Source organism: Gobius niger, assembly GCF_951799975.1.
Source record: "Gobius niger genome assembly, chromosome: 20".
Lineage (NCBI taxonomy): Eukaryota > Metazoa > Chordata > Actinopteri > Gobiiformes > Gobiidae > Gobius > Gobius niger.
The window spans coordinates 3,853,156-3,872,340 of record NC_136871.1 but is presented as its reverse complement, the minus strand read 5'-3'; the positions used below and the strand labels follow the sequence as shown (position 1 = coordinate 3,872,340).

The following is a 19,185-nucleotide window of genomic DNA, read 5'->3' as shown; positions in this document are numbered from 1 at the left end:
ACAGGTCAAGTTATATTTTAACATAGGAGCCCTTGTGTGATAGCAGCTTTAAAATGCTTAAATCCATTAAAATTGTACGTTTTTGGACAGTTTCTGCTTGGATTTGTTTGGAGGATGTCAGAATAACCTCCCAGAGCTGCCGTTTGGATGAAAACTGCCTCCCACCCTCATAGAAGTTTTTTTTGTTGAGGCTCCAAATGTTCTCAACAGGGTTGAGGTCAGGGAACGAGGGGGTCCACATCATGAGTTTCTCTCCTTTTTTGCCCATAGCAGCCAGTGATGCAGAGGTATTCTTTACAGCAGGACATGGTGCGTTGTCATGCATGAAGAGGATTTTGTTCGGGAAAGCACGGCTCTTCATTTTGTAGCATAGAAGACAGTTGTCAGTCAAAAACTCCACATATTTTTCAAAGGTCATTTTCACACCTTCAGGGAGCCTAAAAGGGCCTAAAGGGGCCGACCAGCTCTCTCACCATGATTCTGACCCAAAACATGACTCCGCCACCTCTTTACTGACGTCACAGCCTTGTTGGGACATTGTGGTCATTCACCAACCATTCACTACTCCATTGAGTTGACCATCCAGGGTTACACGGCACTCATCAGTGAACAAGACTGTTTGAAAATGAGTCCTCATGTATTTCTGAGCCACTGCAGCCGTTTCTGTTCATCAGCTTCAATTAACAGTTTAGGGGAGGCCCGGATAGAAGGTTTATGGACAACTGCAGCCTCTGGAGGGTCCTACACCTTGATGTTTGGGGGACTCCAGAGGCACCAGCAGCTTCAAATACCTGTATGCTGCTTTGTAGCATCTGTTCTCCTAATCTGATGTGTTTGTCTGGCAGAAACCGTCCATATTGTGCCTTTATCGGCACAAACGGAGTGTGCTCTGAATCATCCACAAATCTCTTATCTGTATGATGATTAAGCTTAATCTTTCATGAAATATCAAAGGTTTTCATACCTAGACCAAGGCATTCAACTATTTCACACTTTTCATCAGCAGAAAGTCCCTTTTTCTTTACCATATTGCTTGAAAATGATGATCTGCATAATAAAGTGGAACACCCTTTTTCAGTAGTTTTTCCCTTAACTGGGCTTAACCTGACAACTAATAATCCCAGGTCTCTGAGATTAATGTCAGTGATTCATAGAGCCCCAAGACACGATACCATCCATGAGTTTCATTATTATTGCTTTTTTTTTTACCTTTTTGACACAAAAATCCAATTTGCATAATAATTTGGAACGCAGTGTATAAGCGGCAAATGCTTCATTTCGATCTGTAAAATAGAAGTAGACCATCTGGAGCTCCTTGTTCTTTAGAATTACTTTTGTTATTCTGTATTTTCATGCCATTTTCCTGGAATTTTCTTTGTAAATATCACGATTATCACATCACATGATTTTATGTTTGGCTTCACACAATTTATGGCGTCAGTAACATTTTCTCCAAGCACTGTTTTACTTTTACCACATTGTGATTACATGCATATATTGCCAAACTCTGTCCCGGGCGTTAGCATGAAAACACAGCATGAGCTTTAATGCACTCAGGAAGCGATGATGAGCAGACAGAGACAGAGACGCTTCCTCTTTGTGGTTTATACATATTTTTTCTCTCACCGTTTTACTTCTCTACACAAGAACTGCTCAGTTTGTTTCTAACATCACATTCGAACACTTTTGGTGAGTCATTTCGATTATCTGTGTCTATAATAATCACTGCTATGTTTATGAACTAAGAGGATCAAATTATGAGTACAGTTAACTTGGAGTAAATGGCAGTGGGAACTTGTTGAATGTATGTTTTGAAAGATGAGATTTTGCTTAGTGTGTTGATGACTCTCTAAACACATTTTGAGATAACATATTTGCATATTTTTCAATGTAGTTATGTTTCTGCAGGGGCGGACTGGGACTGAAAAACAGCCCTGGACTCTGACCAGCCTGGCCCAAATTAGCGTAATTGTGACACTTCCACAAATACATATTTTAACCTCTTACCACCCGCCTTAACCAAATGCATTCTGTCCTCTGTTGGCTGTGTAACACATTTGAAGGCTAAGACCCACAAAACTGACCTTCTTTTTTTCTTTTTTGTGACATTTTTGTTGAATTTTTGTCACATTTTTGTTAAATTTTTGTCACATTTTTGTTGAGTTTTTGTCACATTTTTGTTGAGTTTTTGTCATATTTTTGTTGAATTTTTGTTGAATTTTTGTTGAATTTTTGTTGAATTTTTGTTGAATTTTTGTTAAATTTTTGTTGAGTTTTTGTTGAATTTTTGTCACATTTTCGTTGCATTTTTGTTGAATTTTTGTCACATTTTTGTTGAGTTTTTGTTACATTTTTGTTGAATTTTTGTAGAATTTTTGTAGAATTTTTGTAGAATTTTTGTAGAATCTTTGTTGAGTTTTTGTTACATTTTTGTTGAGTTTTTGTCACATTTTTGGTGCTTTTTTCCCAAGAATCTTTTTGATTTGGGTAAAGCCACCCGCCTTAACATTAACGAGTGCATTTTCCCCAGTTCGCCTTTTTATTATTATTTTTTTGATCGGCATCATCAGCAAAAAGAACAGGAAAGGTGGTCGTAGAAACAGAAGCAAAATCATTAATGTAAATAATAAATAATAATGGTCCCAAAATTGAACCTTGTGGCACACCATACTCCACGGAATTCCTTTTAGATTCATGTTTTTTTATACTGGGCTTTACCCAAATCTAAAAGCTTCTCGACTGGAGAGCAACAATGTAACGCCTCATTTGAAAGCTAAGACCTACAAAAGTGACGGAAACCTTTCGTCACGTTGCCACATTTTTGTCGTATTTTTGTTGTGTTATTAATGATTTTTTTATATGTTTTTCTCATGTTTTGGTTGACTTTTCATCCTCTTTTTCTCGCTATTTTGATAAAGCATCAAAATCTTTTTAGCTTTTAGATTTGGGTAAAGCTTGGTTAAGGCGGGACCGGTAGCCCAAGAGCCAGTGGCCCCTCTGTGCTCTTCCTGAACGGACATATGGCCAGTCCGCCCCTGTGTTTCTGTATTTACTTTGTTGTTCATGTATCCTTCATTTCCATACACTTTCATGCTGGCTGCTTGCATTCTGATGTTCAACTTCTAGTCAAAATGAAGATTGCTGCCTTCAATGTCAGGAACCTGGGAATCAAGAAAGTCACGGACAAAACAGTGCTCCGGTATTTGACCAAGGTAACTTTATTTATCACTTTAGCCCAAAGTGGCACAAAGTGAAAGTCTGCTTGGGGTTCGTGGGTGCAGGTCCTGAGTCGGTACAGTGTGGTGGTCGTCCTGGAGGTGGTCGATAAAAGTGGAGAGGCCATGAAGACGCTGCTCGAGAAGCTCAACAGCCTCCGGTGAGTGCACAACATCATCAAGGTGACGAGGTTTTCAGATGCAGTAAACCTGTCACACTATCAGCCATACTGACATTAAAGAAGTATATACTGCAGTGTAAAATGAAAATTAATTGATTGATTGAAAATTAAAATTACTTTGAAGCATGTATTATAATTGTTTGGAATTTCGGTAACACTTAATAATAAATGGGACTATAGGGAGTTTAAGGGGGGGGTATTATGCAAAATCGACTTTTTCAAGCTTTCCATCATGTTATTATGTCACTCCCTCATTAAAAACATGCCTGAAGTGTTGCCTTGGCACATTCACGTATTTTTGAGTAATCTGTAAAAACTCTGATGGCGGCCATTTTAGGGATAGGTTTGCCCGAGTCCTCCTAGGAACGCCCCCACCTCCTGGAGACGCCTCCGAGCTTTGGTCACCAGCCGAGTAACCAACCACTGCTCCTCAGCAGAACCCCCTCCCCACTGATGCCACAGACAGCGTGTGGAGGGGGCGTGTCTAAAGGCTCAGAGGTTCTTAAAGAGACAGAGGCCTATTTCAAGACATTCACTACAGCCATTTTGAGAGACATTTTATACAAGGCTGTTATTCTAATTTACTGCATTTACAGACCAGCAGAAGGTTTGGTCATCATTGTAGTGTGATATAGACTGGTGCTATGTGAGTGAAAAAAGCAGAATACCCCTTCTTTAAAGGGGCTGGAAGCAAGTTCGTCATTTTATACTCACTACTGCCACCTCAGGCCATATGTGTAACTGCACCTTCTATATTAAGCTCGTGCATGACGGCAATTCGGGCCGAAGTGAGACATTTTTGAGTGACAGCGCAGGATTTTAGAGGCAGTTGTGGTGAACAGGTCTGAGCTCATTCTACACATTAGGACATGGCTGGAACATGTAGGGGAAGGAAAACACATATTTTTTAAATTTTTAAACTCCGTGTTGTCCCTTTAACCAATGAATTGTTCCTGATGAGTTAAGTGTCATTTTTTAAGGCTAAAACAGGTTTCGTTATTATAATGTGTATTTGCTTTTAAATTCTATTTGTTTGTTTTTTATTACGGAAATAATGACTGTGCACATAACATGCTTCTTTTTGATACAGCAAACATTCACCATAGGCCTTAAACTAACTAACTAACTAACTAACTAACTAACTAACTAACTAGCTAACTAACTAACTAACTAACTAACTAACTAGCTCAAGCAATGCACAATAGTTGAAACTAGGAAAAGTAAAATTCTAAGTAGAAAATCATTGGATCATGTAACTGTTTTGTCTTCATGTATCTGTAGCTCGAGCAAGAGTCGTCCCTATTCGATGGTGTCCAGTCGCCCTTTAGGACGCAGCACCTACAAGGAGCAGTTTGTCTGCTTCTACAGGTGACTGTATTATTGAGGTGTAGAGGAAGTGTCTGGGGAGAGGGAGGTCTGACGGTGTATTTGTCTGTGTGTGTCTCAGAGAGGATGAGGCGGCTCTGAAGGCGTGTTACCAGTACGCGGATGATCAGCCTGGAGATAAAGATGCTTTCGCCCGAGAACCGTTTGCTCTGCACTTCAGCTGTCCCAAAGCAAGTTCAAACAAGTCTACGTTCATCTGGCTTTTAGCAGACTTTGGGACACTTGCTTTTGTATTTTGCGTTTTAGAACTTATATATTATTAGTGCGTATGCAAAACAGGTATTTAAAACAATATCTTTCAGTAATATTCTTCTTTCTATGTTTTCTTTCTTTATTTGGAACCACGTTATCTTCTACAGTCTTCCTGGGGCTCAAATATCAGTTTAAAACATGGATGCAATGAATCAAAAGGTGTACAGTACACATAATATTATGGGCGAGGAGCTGCTTCTGTATGGTCCTTATGGCGGGGAGCTGACATCGCTGTAATACCGCCCCCTTGTGGTTAGGGCCGACTCCAAGTGACAATTGGGAGCATTGATTCTATAATGGGACTTCAAACTTCCCAAGAACGGCTTAAAGGAATAGGCCACCGTTTTTACACACTGAGATATGTTCTTACCTTAGCTTTGACGAGTTCTTTAGGACCTGTCTGATCTTCACCCGTGCCTTCAGTCACGTAAACACAGCGCAGACGGCGTTAGCATTTAGCCTCTCCCCCTCACACACAACACACACAAAATTAAACAATGTGTATTTTCTAAGCGGATAAAAGGGGGAACTATATTGTAAGGCGTAGTAATACCAGGAGTAGTTCGAAATCCGCGCAGTAATCTTCACTTTACTGTGCGGATGCCAAACTACTCCTGGTATTATTACGACTTACAATATAGTCCTCCCTTTTATCCGCTTAGAAAATCCACATTGTTTAATTTTGTGTAATTATACTTTGTAGTGGAACACTTCACGTAACCATATTTAAATAGGGAAAACGTGGAAGAGCTTGGTAGCTTCTATCTTGACCTGTTTTGGAGCTATAGAGGAGAGAGGGAGAGGCTAAATGCTAACGCCGTCTGCGCTGTGTTTACGTGACTGAAGGCACGGGGGAAGATCAGACAGGTCCTAAAGAACTCGTCAAAGCTAAGCTAAGAACATATCTCAGTATGGAAAAACGGTGGCCTATTCCTTTAAAAGCCGGGCTCCAAAGAGTCGAAATTTGGAAGCATTTTCAGCGCATTGACTGGCTCCAGAGCCTGTCAATCGAGCTCTGGAGCTCTGTGGAGGCTCCGCCCGCCCCGTGAGTGCAGGGCTTCCCGCCTTTTTTGCGTGGGAGGAGGCAGAGCGGCCATTAAGGTTCACACAGGACTCGGGGACCTTTTTCAATGACTGGGGCAGAATGGGACCCACTCATGTTTATTATATTATATCTATGATGCGAACAAATGCAGGAAGCACTATAGTTCAAATGAACAAAAATGCTTTCTAGTGGAGGCAGACTCCAGCAGGTGTAGGTACAAAGTGCAAGATTTTTGAAAAAAAGCTAAAAAAAAAAAAAAAGTCAGATAGATCTATGTCTATGTCTAGAATCTTGACCTAATCTTGAGTCTCATGTTTTTCCCTTTAGCTGTGAAAGACCTCGTTTTGATCCCCGTCCACACAAAACCAGAGGACTCCCTGAAGGAGCTGGACGAGCTGCACGACGTGGTTCAAGCCGTCAGAGGCTACTGGGGAAACGATGTGAGTTTGGATCACAGAGGAAGTGAATCCACTGAACTGAAACACACACTGCCTGACCATGAAAAAGTGTCTGCCTGAATTTAACTTTCATGATCTGGGGTCGCTGCTGTTTGTCAGTGCTCAGAATGAGATCAGCTGACGATATGAACATCCTGAAGTTCTTCCCTGATGGCACGGGCATGTTCCAAGATGACAATGCCAGAATTCGATTGCGCTCACATTGTGAAAAAGTGGTTCAGGGAGTCCGGATCTGACCCCATTGAGAATCTTTGGGATGTGCTGGAGCGCAGTGGTCACACTCTCCCATCATCAATGCAAGATCTTGGTGAACATTTTTGCAACACTGGATCTTTCAACATTGCAGTAGCTTATTGACCACAGCGAAAGAAATCAAAGCTGAAGGTGGTTCAACGAGCGTGAGCCTTTTGTTTTTGGCCAGGCCGTGCACGTTGATCGAGTTACTTTCCAACTTGTACTGGCTGCAGCACAAATGTGGTTTACCATGGCTTTGCAACTAATATCCAGAGCCGCTTTAACCAACGGGCTAGCAGGGGCTGGAGCCCAGGGGCCTACCGTGCTCAAGGGCCTATCACGGGGTCGGCAACCCGCGGCTCCGGAGCCGCATGTGGTTCTCCAGCCTCCTCATAGTGGCTCTTTGTCCCACCACTGGAGCAGCAACGAGTATATCTACAAGGAGCAACAAATTCTCTACAAATTTGAAGAAAATATATTCCAATAATAATCAATCTTTATTACAAGACTTGTGTCCCAGTTTATTGGCCATTATATACGTATTATGGGCTGTCTAACTACAACACTCTGCTATAAATACATTTCTTAGTGTTAAAATTGGGAGAGGAATAGCCTCCAGCCTCCTTGTAGTGGCTCCTTGTCCCACCACTGGAGCAGCAACGAGTATATCTACAAGGAGAACCGATTCTGATGAGTAATCCATCAGAACCGCGTGACTTTTTTTTTTCTTTTTTTCTTTCTTTTTTCTTTCTTTATTATTATTATCTTTCAATCTGTCTGTATAGTGTTGTTGCCATAGCTGTGATGTATCTATTAATTTTTTTTTTTTTAGTTTTCTGGGTTTTGTCTGGGTTTTGAGACGTGTGGCATGGGGTGGGGGGCAAACAGGCTGGAGGGAACGGGTGAAAAAGGGGGGGGGTGGCAAAAACTTGTGTGTAGACCGTATGACTTGCAACATAAATATTTCTTCCTGACATGAGCACAGAAAACAGGAAAAAAAAAAAAAAATTGCACTGCACTTTGTAATGAGCCCGTCTGAATCTGTCCTCTTTATATTCGCTTATACGAGCAGCTGCTACGTTATTAAGAACCAAAACAAAGCACACGAGCTGAAACACGTGCTTTAGCCGCTCGCTCGTATCATTCAGAAACTACGACGCTGAAGGACTGAAAACATCCTTCGACCCTCGTTCATAAAAATAGAGCGTCTGCCACTGAAACAGCTTTAAATCACGTTAATTTAATAACCATTCTTCACTAGCTTTATAAAAATGCTTTGAGGAAGTTTAAGTCTGAAAAGGTTAATTTACTATGTTTAAATTAAAAAGAAGCACATATTATAATTCATAGCCTATTTTGTAATGAATTGATGAGCGAAACGATAAAGAACCGTATCAATACGAGAAATTATCAACATGGATTAAAAAAATATTATCGGGGGGGGGGGAGGGGGGCCTACAATTCTGTTTAAAGGGGGGGTGTTATGCAAAATGGACTTTTTCAAGCTTTCCATCATGTTATTATGTCATTCCCTCATTAAAAACACGCCTGAAGTGTTGCCTTGGCACATTCACATATATTTGAGTAATCTGTAAAAACTCGGCCATTTTAGGGATAGGTTTGCCTGAGTCCTCCTAGGAACGCCCCCACCTCCTGGAGACGCCTCCGAGCTTTCGTCACCAGCCGAGTAACCAACCACTGCCCCTCAGCAGAACCCCCTCCCCACTGATGCCACAGACAGCGTGTGGAGGGGGCGTGTCGGAAAGGCTCAGAGGTTCTTAAAGAGACAGAGGCCTATTTCAAGACATTCACTACAGCCATTTTGAGAGAGACATTTTATACAAGGCAGTTATTCTAATTTACTGCCTTTACAGACCAACAGAAGGTTTGGTCATCATTGTAGTGTGATATAGACTGGTGCTATGGGACTGAAAAAAGCATAATACCCCCTTTTTAAGCCCCGGGGCCTATGGGTACATTAAGGTGGGCCTGTTCATATCTCATCATTGTTGTGTGATGTCTTTTCAGAACATAGTGATTTTGGGCGACTTTAACGCAGACGGACGCTATCTCTCCCAAAAGAAACTTGAAACGCTCAGAATCCGCTCCGAGGATTACCATTGGCTGATCCAAGATGACGTGGACACCACGAGCAGTAACCATAACAACCACACTTACGACAGGTCATTCACAAAAACACATTTATATCAATGTTATGGACATGTATTAAAGCTATTCCATTAATCACTATTGGATTTTGAAGTGTTTTCTTGTCATGATTTCAGCATTAGCAGTTCATAATTGAGTCTCCTCTCTCATGTTAACGGTTCTGGATGTGTCTAAAATATGAGCTAAAACGAAATAAAGCACAAAAAAAACACACGTCTAATCGCAGTTTCAATACTTTCCGAATGACTGCTGTGTGTCTTTGCTTTACAGGATTGTCGTCTATGGAGAGAAGATGCTGAACGCTGTTGTACCAGGTTCAGCCAAGACTTTTAACTTCCAAAAGGAGTTCAAACTGGACGATGACACAGTACGTGAAATGACTTATTGATTGTGTTTCTTACGAGGGGCGTCGAAGGGGGGTGAAAAGTGCGAAAGATTCTAAGGGCCCAGGCTGACATAGGCCCATGAACATCAGGGCACTTTTGGAAACGACTGAGCTGTGTTTTTGTTCTTATAAATAATAGTAATAATTTGTCATTTAGGAGAGAAGTAGCCAAAAAGTCAACATTACTATGCTCGACTGTATATTAGGTTGCTGAAAATGTAACTTCTTCATCTGAAATTGGCTACACCAGCCTATAATGTTGTATTAAAGAAATAGGCCACTGTTTTTCCTTACTGAGATATGTTCTTACCTTAGCTTTGACGAGTTCTTTAGGACCTGTCTGATCTTCCCCCGTGCCTTCAGTCACGTAAACACAGCGCAGACGGCGTTAGCATTTAGCCTCTCCCTCTCTCCTCTATAGCTCCAAAACAGGTCAAGATAGAAGCTACCAAGCTCTTCCACGTTTTCCCTATTTAAATATGGTTACGTGAAGTGTTCCACTACAAAGTATAATTACACAAAATTAAACAATGTGCATTTTCTAAGCGGATAAGGCGTAATAATACCAGTAGTTTGGCATCCGCACAGTAAAGGGAAGATTACTGCGCGGATTTCACTTTATATAACAGCCTATAACACTTTATGTGAAATACCATCCACAATTGTACCACACTCTAACCTGGGAGACCTCAAAAGTGCACAAAATTTGCAGAAAATGTAGTTCAATAAGTCAATGTTAATTAAAAGACTTGAGTCCCAGCTTATTGGCCTTTTTATGATTTGATTTGATTTGATTTGATTTGATTAATTTTATGTTGCCTTGCCAACACTCTGCTGTTAAAATTGGGAGAGGAATAGATGAGGGAAATTAGATGTTCTCATGAATTAAAACTATTTACATTTATTCTCCTAAAGGCTCTCAGCATCAGTGACCATTATCCCGTGGAGGTGAAGCTGAGAACTGGCCCAGGAAAACACGCCGTGCCCTGGAAGAAGAAAACCCCAGCAATAAACAACAGTCGAGGTTTGCTGCACTTACACGACACTGTAGACGAAGCAACGTGAGGCACATGTGATGTTCAAAATGTAACGCCCAGGTTTTTTTTTTCAGGAGGCAGAAAGAAGCGGTCAGCTCCCAAAAAGAAAGCTGCAATGCGGAAGAGAGGACCGTGCTCTGCAGGATCACCGGCCGAGAGGAGACGTGTTAAATGATAGACTGAGATGTAGCATTAAGTCAGGATTGAACAAGGAGGAGTCGTGCCTTATGTAAGGGATAATGTGTTCACCTTATTCCGCCCCGCCCACTTTTGCCACTTTTTGCGTTGTCTCGGCACCTCGTTGTCCAGACACTCCCGGTCGAGCGCGAAGCCCGTTCATTTTAACGGAGAACGAGGGAAAATATTCTCCGCTCAAATCTGATGTTTAGTCGATTGATTTGTGTAAAATGTCCGATGTTCATTTGCACCGACATGTCGACACTGCAGTTTCTCTGTGCGGCCTGAAAACGGCTTTGTTTTCGTGGAGTGACTGATTTTATGTGGACTTCTCCAGTCCTGTGTTAACACATAGGAGAAATGGGGCGGGCACAATTCATGGCGGCGCCCACACGAACGTCCGGAATAAGGTGAATAGAACGCTGGTCATTATCTGGAAAATAAGTACCGACAGGTTTCGCCCTGAAGGTTCTTATTTTCCAGATTTTACTACTATTTAGCATCATGTTACTGTCACTCATGGTGTCTGAAGAAGGAAGTCATGGAGCTTCTGCTTTAGACAGAACTGCAGACTTCTTCTGAGAATTGTAAAACTAAAGTATGTAGTGAATCAATAAAGAATAAAATGACAGTTCTATTTCAACTCTGATTATTTCTGAATTCGGATTATTTTTTATTTTTAATCACACAATTGATGCTTTTACAGGTTTTAAAAAAATCCATGTTTATTATCTGATGTAGAGTCATGTTTTGTCCAGTTCCTCTGAGTCGTGGTGGGTCCTGGTGGACCATGACAGATGTGGACAGGACTGTGGTAGATCTACTTTTACTTTGGAGAAAATAGTTACTATAGTAACTGTTGAAGAAATGAACCTCATGAGCTTCTTCTGTAACATCTGTCCACATCAGTCCTGCTGCACCACGACTCAGAGGAACTGGGACAAACATGACTCTACAGCAGATACAAATGACCTGGGTTTGTTTCTGTAGAATGAGAGTCATTAATAATTAACCAATATATATATTATATATATATTGGATTTTTCACACTTATTACGAAGGAATACTTGAAGTTCAATCTTTTATTGTTACATCCAGCAGAAGTGTAGAAGTGTTCTATAACAGAATCTCCATGAGTGACTTCTTCACTTCTCAGTCTGTGACTGAAGAGCAATGAGGCCTCAGCTTTTTTACAGAAATAAAGAGATTTAGCATCATGTTACTGTGACTCACGGTGTCTGACCTACAGTGTAACTCTGAAGCCAATCAGATCACAGAGACTCAGAGTGGGTTGGGCTCAAATGTGACCAAACGCCAAGATCCAAGAACTGAGACTAAAAATGATTTCAGCGCTTTAACAGGTTAACCAACTAAACACTAAAGCATCCAGGCCGGTCAAAAATAAAAGTCAAATTCAAACAGCCAGACTAAACAAAAGCAGGCGATTTGTGACCAAACCAAGTCACTTCATCGGGTTTGAGATGAAGTGAAGATGAAGAAGGTTTAACTTTATTGTCCACATATGGATATTTGTTGCCATATCTGTGCAGTGTCTCAATCTCCCGTCGTAGCTTTATTTTCCTCCAGAATTGGTTGACTCTACTCCCACCTCTATCTCGCAACACAATACTGTCCCTCCTCCACGGTGTCTGCAATGACCCGTTCATTTGACACCGGCCTGACTCCACCCACGATCCCGGCTTTAAAACCGACGGGGGACACCTGAGCCCTTCACACTGTCCACCTCACAGTCCTGCCTGCTCTTTTCCCGGTGAGAAGTGACTTTTACTTTCCACACTTTTTTAACCATTCTCCCCTTTCTCTCCACCATGAGCCTCAGCCGCACCAAGCGCATCAGCTCCAGCGCCTCCGTCCGCAGCAGCGGCAGCAACAGGAGGGTCAGCGGCTTCGGGTCGGGGGCCGGCGGCTTCAGCGGGGTGTCCCTCAGCTCCAGCTCGCTGTACGCCAACGGCCACCACGGGCTGGGCGCCACGCTGGCCACGCTGTCGGTGAACAAGAGCCTGCTGGCCCCGCTGAACCTGGAGATAGACCCCAACCTGTCCATGAGCCGCGCCCACGAGAAGGAGCAGATCAAGAGCCTCAACAACCGCTTCGCCTCCTTCATCGATAAGGTGCGTGCGAGGGGGTCAGGAAGGAGGGCGGGTGCTGGATGTTGCAGTAACAATGTTTGGGATTTAAGCTTGTTGTTTGAACATAAAAAATCAGGTACTCAGGCTTTAAAGGAATAGGCCACCGTTTTTACATACTGAGATATGTTCTTACCTTAGATTTGACGAGTTCTTTAGGACCTGTCTGATCTTCCCCCGTGCCTTCAGTCACGTAAACACAGCGCAGACGGCGTTAGCATTTAGCCTCTCCCTCTCTCCTCTATAGCTCCAAAACAGGTCCAGATAGAAGCTACCAAGCTCTTCCACGTTTTCCCTATTTAAATATGGTTACGTGAAGTGTTCCACTACAAAGTATAATTACACAAAATTAAACAATGTGGATTTTCTAAGCGGATAAAAGGGGGGACTATATTGCATGACTATATTTGGCATCCGCACAGTAAAGTGAAGATTACTGCGCGGATTTCGAATTACTCCTGGTAAGTGGAGACACTACAGGCCAATTTGGTCTCATAACATATAAACTTTCACCTGGAAACAAAAAAAAAAGTGTGTTTAGTTAGTCACATTAGTGCAACAATATTATCTCCACAGAAGTAGCACAGATTTCACACTTTCCAGCCTTGGACCGAACAATATAGTGATGTGTTTTTCCAGAGGGATTTTTTAATGTCCCAGTCTGATTTATTGAGTTTTGAATTTCAAAAACAAGGTGATGTTTCAATGTTTTTACCATTTTTTCCACAAATATACTGCTTATTTTAAGACTAAACGAGATATCCAAAGTCACCCTCTGAAACTTGTAACTAATATGTCAACAAAATAAAACCATACATTTAAAGCCACACCGCGTAGAATTTTGCCCAATAAATAAATTGAAATACAAGCATTTATTTCATGACAGATATTTTCATCATTGAAAAATACCTCATAAATGTATAAACAAACATTTAAGATATGACTGTAAACTTTACCAGGAGTGGGTACGTCTCCAGCTCGTTTCCACGGAGATGTGACGAAAGGCAGTAGGATTTGAGATTTAAACAGGTTAGGTTCTCATCCAAATCCACTCTTTTATTACACATTGCAGTAACAGCATTTTCTGTGTTGAGCTGGACATTAGGAGCATGTTTTGTTTTGCCGGCAACAGTATAGTTACGCAGTTTATAGGCATCAAACGCTTTATTTTTATGTGAAAACATAAAATGACAGAAAACTTGCAATACATTTTTTTCCTCATTTTTATGCTAGTCATCTACAGCACAAGTTTCAAATTGACATCTCATGACATGGACCAGTTGTTCCCAACCTCTTTTGTCTCAAGTGATCATTGGACCTTTATTTTATATTTTAAGTACCTATGTCTAATGACCAACCAAAACTCTCATTTTTAGTAATAACTATGTCTAATCAGTAATAAATCTATTTTACTGCAAAATATCACGTAAATAGGTTTCATTTCAAAATTCATATTAACCTGCACTAATTCCAAGTACCTCATACTAAGTGCCCGGGGGTCCCCGTACCCCTGGATGGGAAACTGGCTTCTTCAGGGGTTCAAAGAGTTATCCGCAATTTTTCCCTCATAGTCATTTAAAGAGGGGGTATTCTGCTTTTTTCAATCCCATAGCACCAGTCTATATCTGTTGGTCTGTAAATGCAGTAAATTAGAATAACTGCCTTGTATAAAATTGCTCTTTCAAAATGGCTGTAGTGAATGTCTTGAAATAGGCCTCTGTCTCTTTAAGAACCTCTTGACCCTTTCCGACACGCCCCCTCCACACGCTGTCTGTGGCATCAGTGGGGAGGGGGTTCTGCTGAGGAGCAGTGGTTGGTTACTCGGCTGGTGACGAAAGCTCGGAGGCGTCTCCAGGAGGTGGGGGCGTTCCTAGGAGGACTCAGGCAAACCTATCCCTAAAATGGCCGCCATCAGAGTTTTTACAGATTACTCAAAAATCCGTGAATGTGCCAAGGCAACACTTCAGGCATGTTTTTAATGAGGGAGTGACATAATAACATGATGTAAAGCTTGAAAAAGTCAATTTTGCATAATACCCCCCCTTTAAAATAGACATAATATAATTTATGCTTTAGTAATGCATTTAGATTGTGTGTTTTTTTCTGGTTTAGAAAAGTTTTCTCCCTGTTTAGACGCAATTTAGTCTAAGCTCGGTCTTTCACATGTGTTTTGGGGTTTCAAATGCATGTTCTATTTAGAGTCAAGTTGGAATTTGATTGCCCTTTTACCAAAATCGTTCAAGACAAATGTCAAGTAAAGGGCAGATATAAGACAGGATTCTGACTAGGAATTATGTAGAAGAAGTTCATAAACCTGGATTAAGCAAGGACCCATCTGGCACCAGTTATGCCAAAACAAAAGGCAATCAATTTGTGAAAGAAATATTGAATATATGTTCTATTTTCAGAGGTGCAAAAGGTGCCGTCCATTCAATTCAGTAAAACTTTAAGCACAACAAAACAGTGAAAGCTTAACCAGTGATACCAGATCAAACAAGTCTCTGCCGATGTCCGAAAGTGAGGTTAGGCTGGAATCCTTAATGCGTCACTATGTGGTGTCAGTATCAGCCTCGATGGGGCAAAACCACAGTCAGATCCGCTCTGGGCTGAGAGGGTGGAACTGGAACTGGGCGCTTCCTATGTCACAGAAAAGACACACACAAAAAAAACAAGAAAACACTGTTACACTAGTGTTAAGTTTCAAACATGTGAAATAAAACAAATAAAACAAATAAGAGAGATTTTGAGAGAGATCCTTTTGCTTGTAAATTCTTTTCTGTTGATGCCAAAATTCATCCATTGTTGTTTTCGAACAAACAAAAGAAAACAACTACAGCTGCTGGAACCCCTGCTATAAGTGGTAGAGTAGCAAAAATGTTTACTCAGGTTTCAAGTTTCAAGTTTAATGGTTTAGTATAGCCCAATATCACAACAGAAGTCGCCTCACAGCAAACATTAAGGCAATAAGACAGAGCAATAAATATGACAATTTAAAGTTCAGGTGAATCCAGGAAAATATAATGTCCAATAGGAGGTAGCGACGAGCGGCGTGGGCGTTGTTAAGAATTAAAAAGGTGCGTAACTAAGTTCGCCATCTGCTCCGGTCCGCATCGAAATCACTCTCAGGAGAATGGTTTCCTTCTTAAGGTCATTTATTCAATCAGATGTCACAGAATACATGTTAAAGCTCAACATGCTTCTACGGACGTAACACGGAAGTCTAAAGACCAGTTGCACATCCAATGTTTATATAGGCTTGGCTGTCGTGTCCCAAAACGACACACAGCTCTCGACCCCTGAACACAGATAATACGCAACTCTCAGACTTTAAACACAGAGAAGTGTAGAGAACTGGGCAAAACATGTTTTCTTAACCATTAATCGTTAACCCTATAGGTTAGATAATCATTTGAACCAAAGTACAAGAACATTTACGAAAACATTTTACCTAAGGAGGACAAGACAGAAAACACATGTCAGTCCAAGTTATGACCTCTGCGAAGGTTTTATAAATTGAAACAAGATTAATTAATCCATAATTTCCTCTCTTGATTACCTGAATACAGGTAATCACTAAAAAATAAAACATTCATAACATCTTGATGCACTTGACATTGAGACGCAAATTGCTATCTCTCTTTTAAAATTATAGAATTATACACCCATCTTCAGTAGTGATGTTCAAATAATTGGATTAAAACCAAAGCATTTTATCAATTTTGAAATTCAATTTGAGTCATCATCATTTTCGTTATGGCCATGTTAATAGATCTAATTGGGCATTGCATTCTACGTTTTTTAGAAGGGCTTCCGGTGTCTCAAATGGAATTGACATGTCGCCTTCAGTCAATGTTTTGCTGATGCCAAGATGGATGGATAAAGCTATAAGACAAATAAACTTTTGGTAAAATTTTCAGGACTCATTTCCAATCGTTCTCTAAACAACATCAATAGGCTAAACACAAACACATTTGATATCATTAAGACATATCACCATACATTGAGAGCGACTCATCTTAAGTGGATTTACTTTTATAATGTTCATGATGGAAACAGCTTCTTCTGGTCACGTGTAAGATGTAAGATGTGACCACGATCATCTGTGTACCTGGAGTAGAGGTTACAAGCACTTACTCCTTAATCTGACGTAGCTTCGGTCTTCTGTGTTCCCTAGAGCAGAGGTTACTAGCACATGCTCTTTTACTTGGTTCTAAAAGTGTCTTTTCCTGTACTTGGATGGTGTTTTTGTGAATTACAGTACCTTTGGTTCAGCTTGTGGGAGAGATACAGTCATAGATCTCTTTCTTAGGTAATGACCAGTCTCTTTTCAACAGTCCTTACCAAGTTCCAGCCTCTCCAATTACAGGTGCGTCCTTGTCCTGTAATGGAAGAGATTCATCCGGCAGTTCATCTGATATTTAATTATATGCAACAATGTCTTTTAGCTCAGCCTTAAGTATGTAAGATCTTCTTTTGCACCCCATTTTATTTTTCAAGAGTATTATTCAAATATGCTTTGTTTTACATCCAAAAAATATTAATTTAACGTACTGCAAAATTATAGTGAATACTATAATGATTCAAACTTCTGTGTATATATGGTTTTGAATTTTGATCCTAATGAATGTATTCAAAAAGTGTTAGAGGTATAAGGATAGATAAGGCAAAAAGTTAAAAATCAAAATTTTAATGATTATTTTTATATATCTTTTCTTGTTTCTATTTCCCCATTAAGTTTTATATCTTTTTCTTGTTTTTATTTCTCCTCTCTTCTCTGTATTTTCCTCTCTTCTTCCCTCTCTTCTTCCCCTGGAACCCCAGGGGTAGAACTTCTTGAATGGTGATTCTTATCAGCATTTGTCAAGCGTTGCACAGCCAACCTCACTGTTTTCAGTGGCTCATGTTTGATGGTAAGACCAGTTGTCATTTTGCAACCATTTCTCATCCAACCAGCAATGGATATTGTCCTCGTCCAAAGCTGCTTCGCCCTCTTCCTGTTCCTGTTCTTCTTCTTCTCGAGTGTTAACAAATGGGGCGGTGTAATAGATAGGCTGGTTTTGTTGTACAGTGTTGTACAGTGTCCCTTGTGCTTGCATCACCATCTTGATGGCAGTTGCCAATTGCTCAGTTGTTATTGGCGCATCTCCTTCAGTGAGATCTTGTTTGACTGTCATAACATTAGACGTCTTTTCTTTCTTCATGTCTTCAGACTGTGTTTGCAATTTTTGCAATTGTAGTTTTATTGCTGCTAACTCAAGTTCTTTCTTCTTAGAGTCAGTTTCTTTGTTGTTGTTCAACCACTTGGTGACGTTGTGGTTGCAATGTGCATCAAATTCTTCTTCAGTCTTAGTATATAAGCCAATCACATCACTCAATGCATTCTGCACTGATTTTGGCATTCCCTTGACCAAGGTGGAATAGAACATGACTGTTATGCCAGTTCCTGGTTGGATTGGCTCTCCTGTTGCATCATGATACAGGGCTTTAGCACGTTGTTTGTAGCTGTAGTAATCTTCATCATCTTTCATCTGCAGTGACATAAGTTCATCAGTCATGATGCACGGGAATCTTGTTTTTAATTCTTCTTCTAGTGCGTTTCGAAACATGTGCATGGAAACAGTTTTCTGCAAGTTCATGCGCACTTTAATTTCCACTGCACGTTTGACGTTATGTGCGACTGTTTCATCTGCAGCTTTTGTCAAAGCAGCGTGCACGTCACTCCAACATAATATGTCTCCTGCGGTATGTTTAAGAAGTGCTCTCAGCCATGGGACTCCGCCCTTTGTTAGTTTTGGCAACATCAGCATCAAGGCACTCCAATCTTTAAGTGTAAATGGTTGATACAGCACTTGTCGATTGTCTGTTGTTCTTAATGGGTAGACTGTAGCAGAGTCTGTTGATCGTGGTTCTGCTTTTGCATCTTCTTGTCGTGGGGTTAATCCACGGCGTTTTCTTTCAGTTTCCACTTCACCTTTCTCATCTTCCCCGGATGCATAATCATCATGTTCATGTCTTATTGGAGAGGTTGGCCGTGTTGGAGATTGTTGTGAGCGTGTGTTGTATCCGTGTCCTTTGTCTCCTTCCACTGTGTAAACGGTTGTTGAGGGTGTCTTCAAAATCTTCTTCGGGAGAGGCTTTGTTTTAAATGTCACTTTTTTATCTTCATCCGTCGGCTTCATTACAAGGATTGATGACAAGTCTCTTAATTCTTGCCTTTCCAGCATTTCCTTCGCCCATTTTTGCATCCTCCGAGCTTGGGCTTGTTTCTTCTGATGGTCTTTGAGTTTTAGTTCATTCAGTCTTCTTCCCCGGAAGGTACGGATGGAATGGGTCTTGTAGTGAAGGACTTTTCCTTCGTGGTATTGCATGATACTTCTCCATTGGTCTTCTGTTGGTGCAATCACATTCTTTCCTCTGTGGATCAAGCCTTTTTGGGCGTATTTTTTCAGTAGATCTTGTATAATAGAGCGATTGAATTTGGCCTTTTTAGGATCGGGT

At 40.9% G+C, this 19,185-nt stretch overlaps 2 protein-coding genes across 3 annotated transcripts in view; both read left to right on the top strand.

Moving 5' to 3' along the window:
- Positions 1 to 3,131: 3,131 nt before the first annotated feature.
- On the top strand, positions 3,132 to 10,538 carry LOC306979441 (deoxyribonuclease-1-like; the record flags this gene model as incomplete). The annotated part of the gene is made up of 9 exons (XM_079578392.1): positions 3,132 to 3,212; positions 3,282 to 3,376; positions 4,679 to 4,765; positions 4,845 to 4,957; positions 6,408 to 6,520; positions 8,801 to 8,955; positions 9,212 to 9,308; positions 10,242 to 10,350; positions 10,438 to 10,538. The coding sequence occupies 9 exons, from the start codon at positions 3,132 to 3,134 to the stop codon at positions 10,536 to 10,538; spliced, it is 951 nt and encodes a 316-aa protein (XP_079434518.1).
- A 1,807-nt stretch (positions 10,539 to 12,345) lies between these two features.
- Positions 12,346 to 19,185, top strand: part of LOC306980076 (intermediate filament protein ON3-like) — a 33,114-nt gene continuing 26,274 nt past the window's right edge. For both annotated transcript variants that reach the window (XM_079579314.1, XM_079579313.1), the window contains exon 1: positions 12,346 to 12,672. In XM_079579314.1, coding sequence (XP_079435440.1) covers positions 12,370 to 12,672 — 303 coding nt within the window. In that variant the 5' untranslated portion in view covers positions 12,346 to 12,369. The remainder of the gene's footprint in view (positions 12,673 to 19,185) is intronic.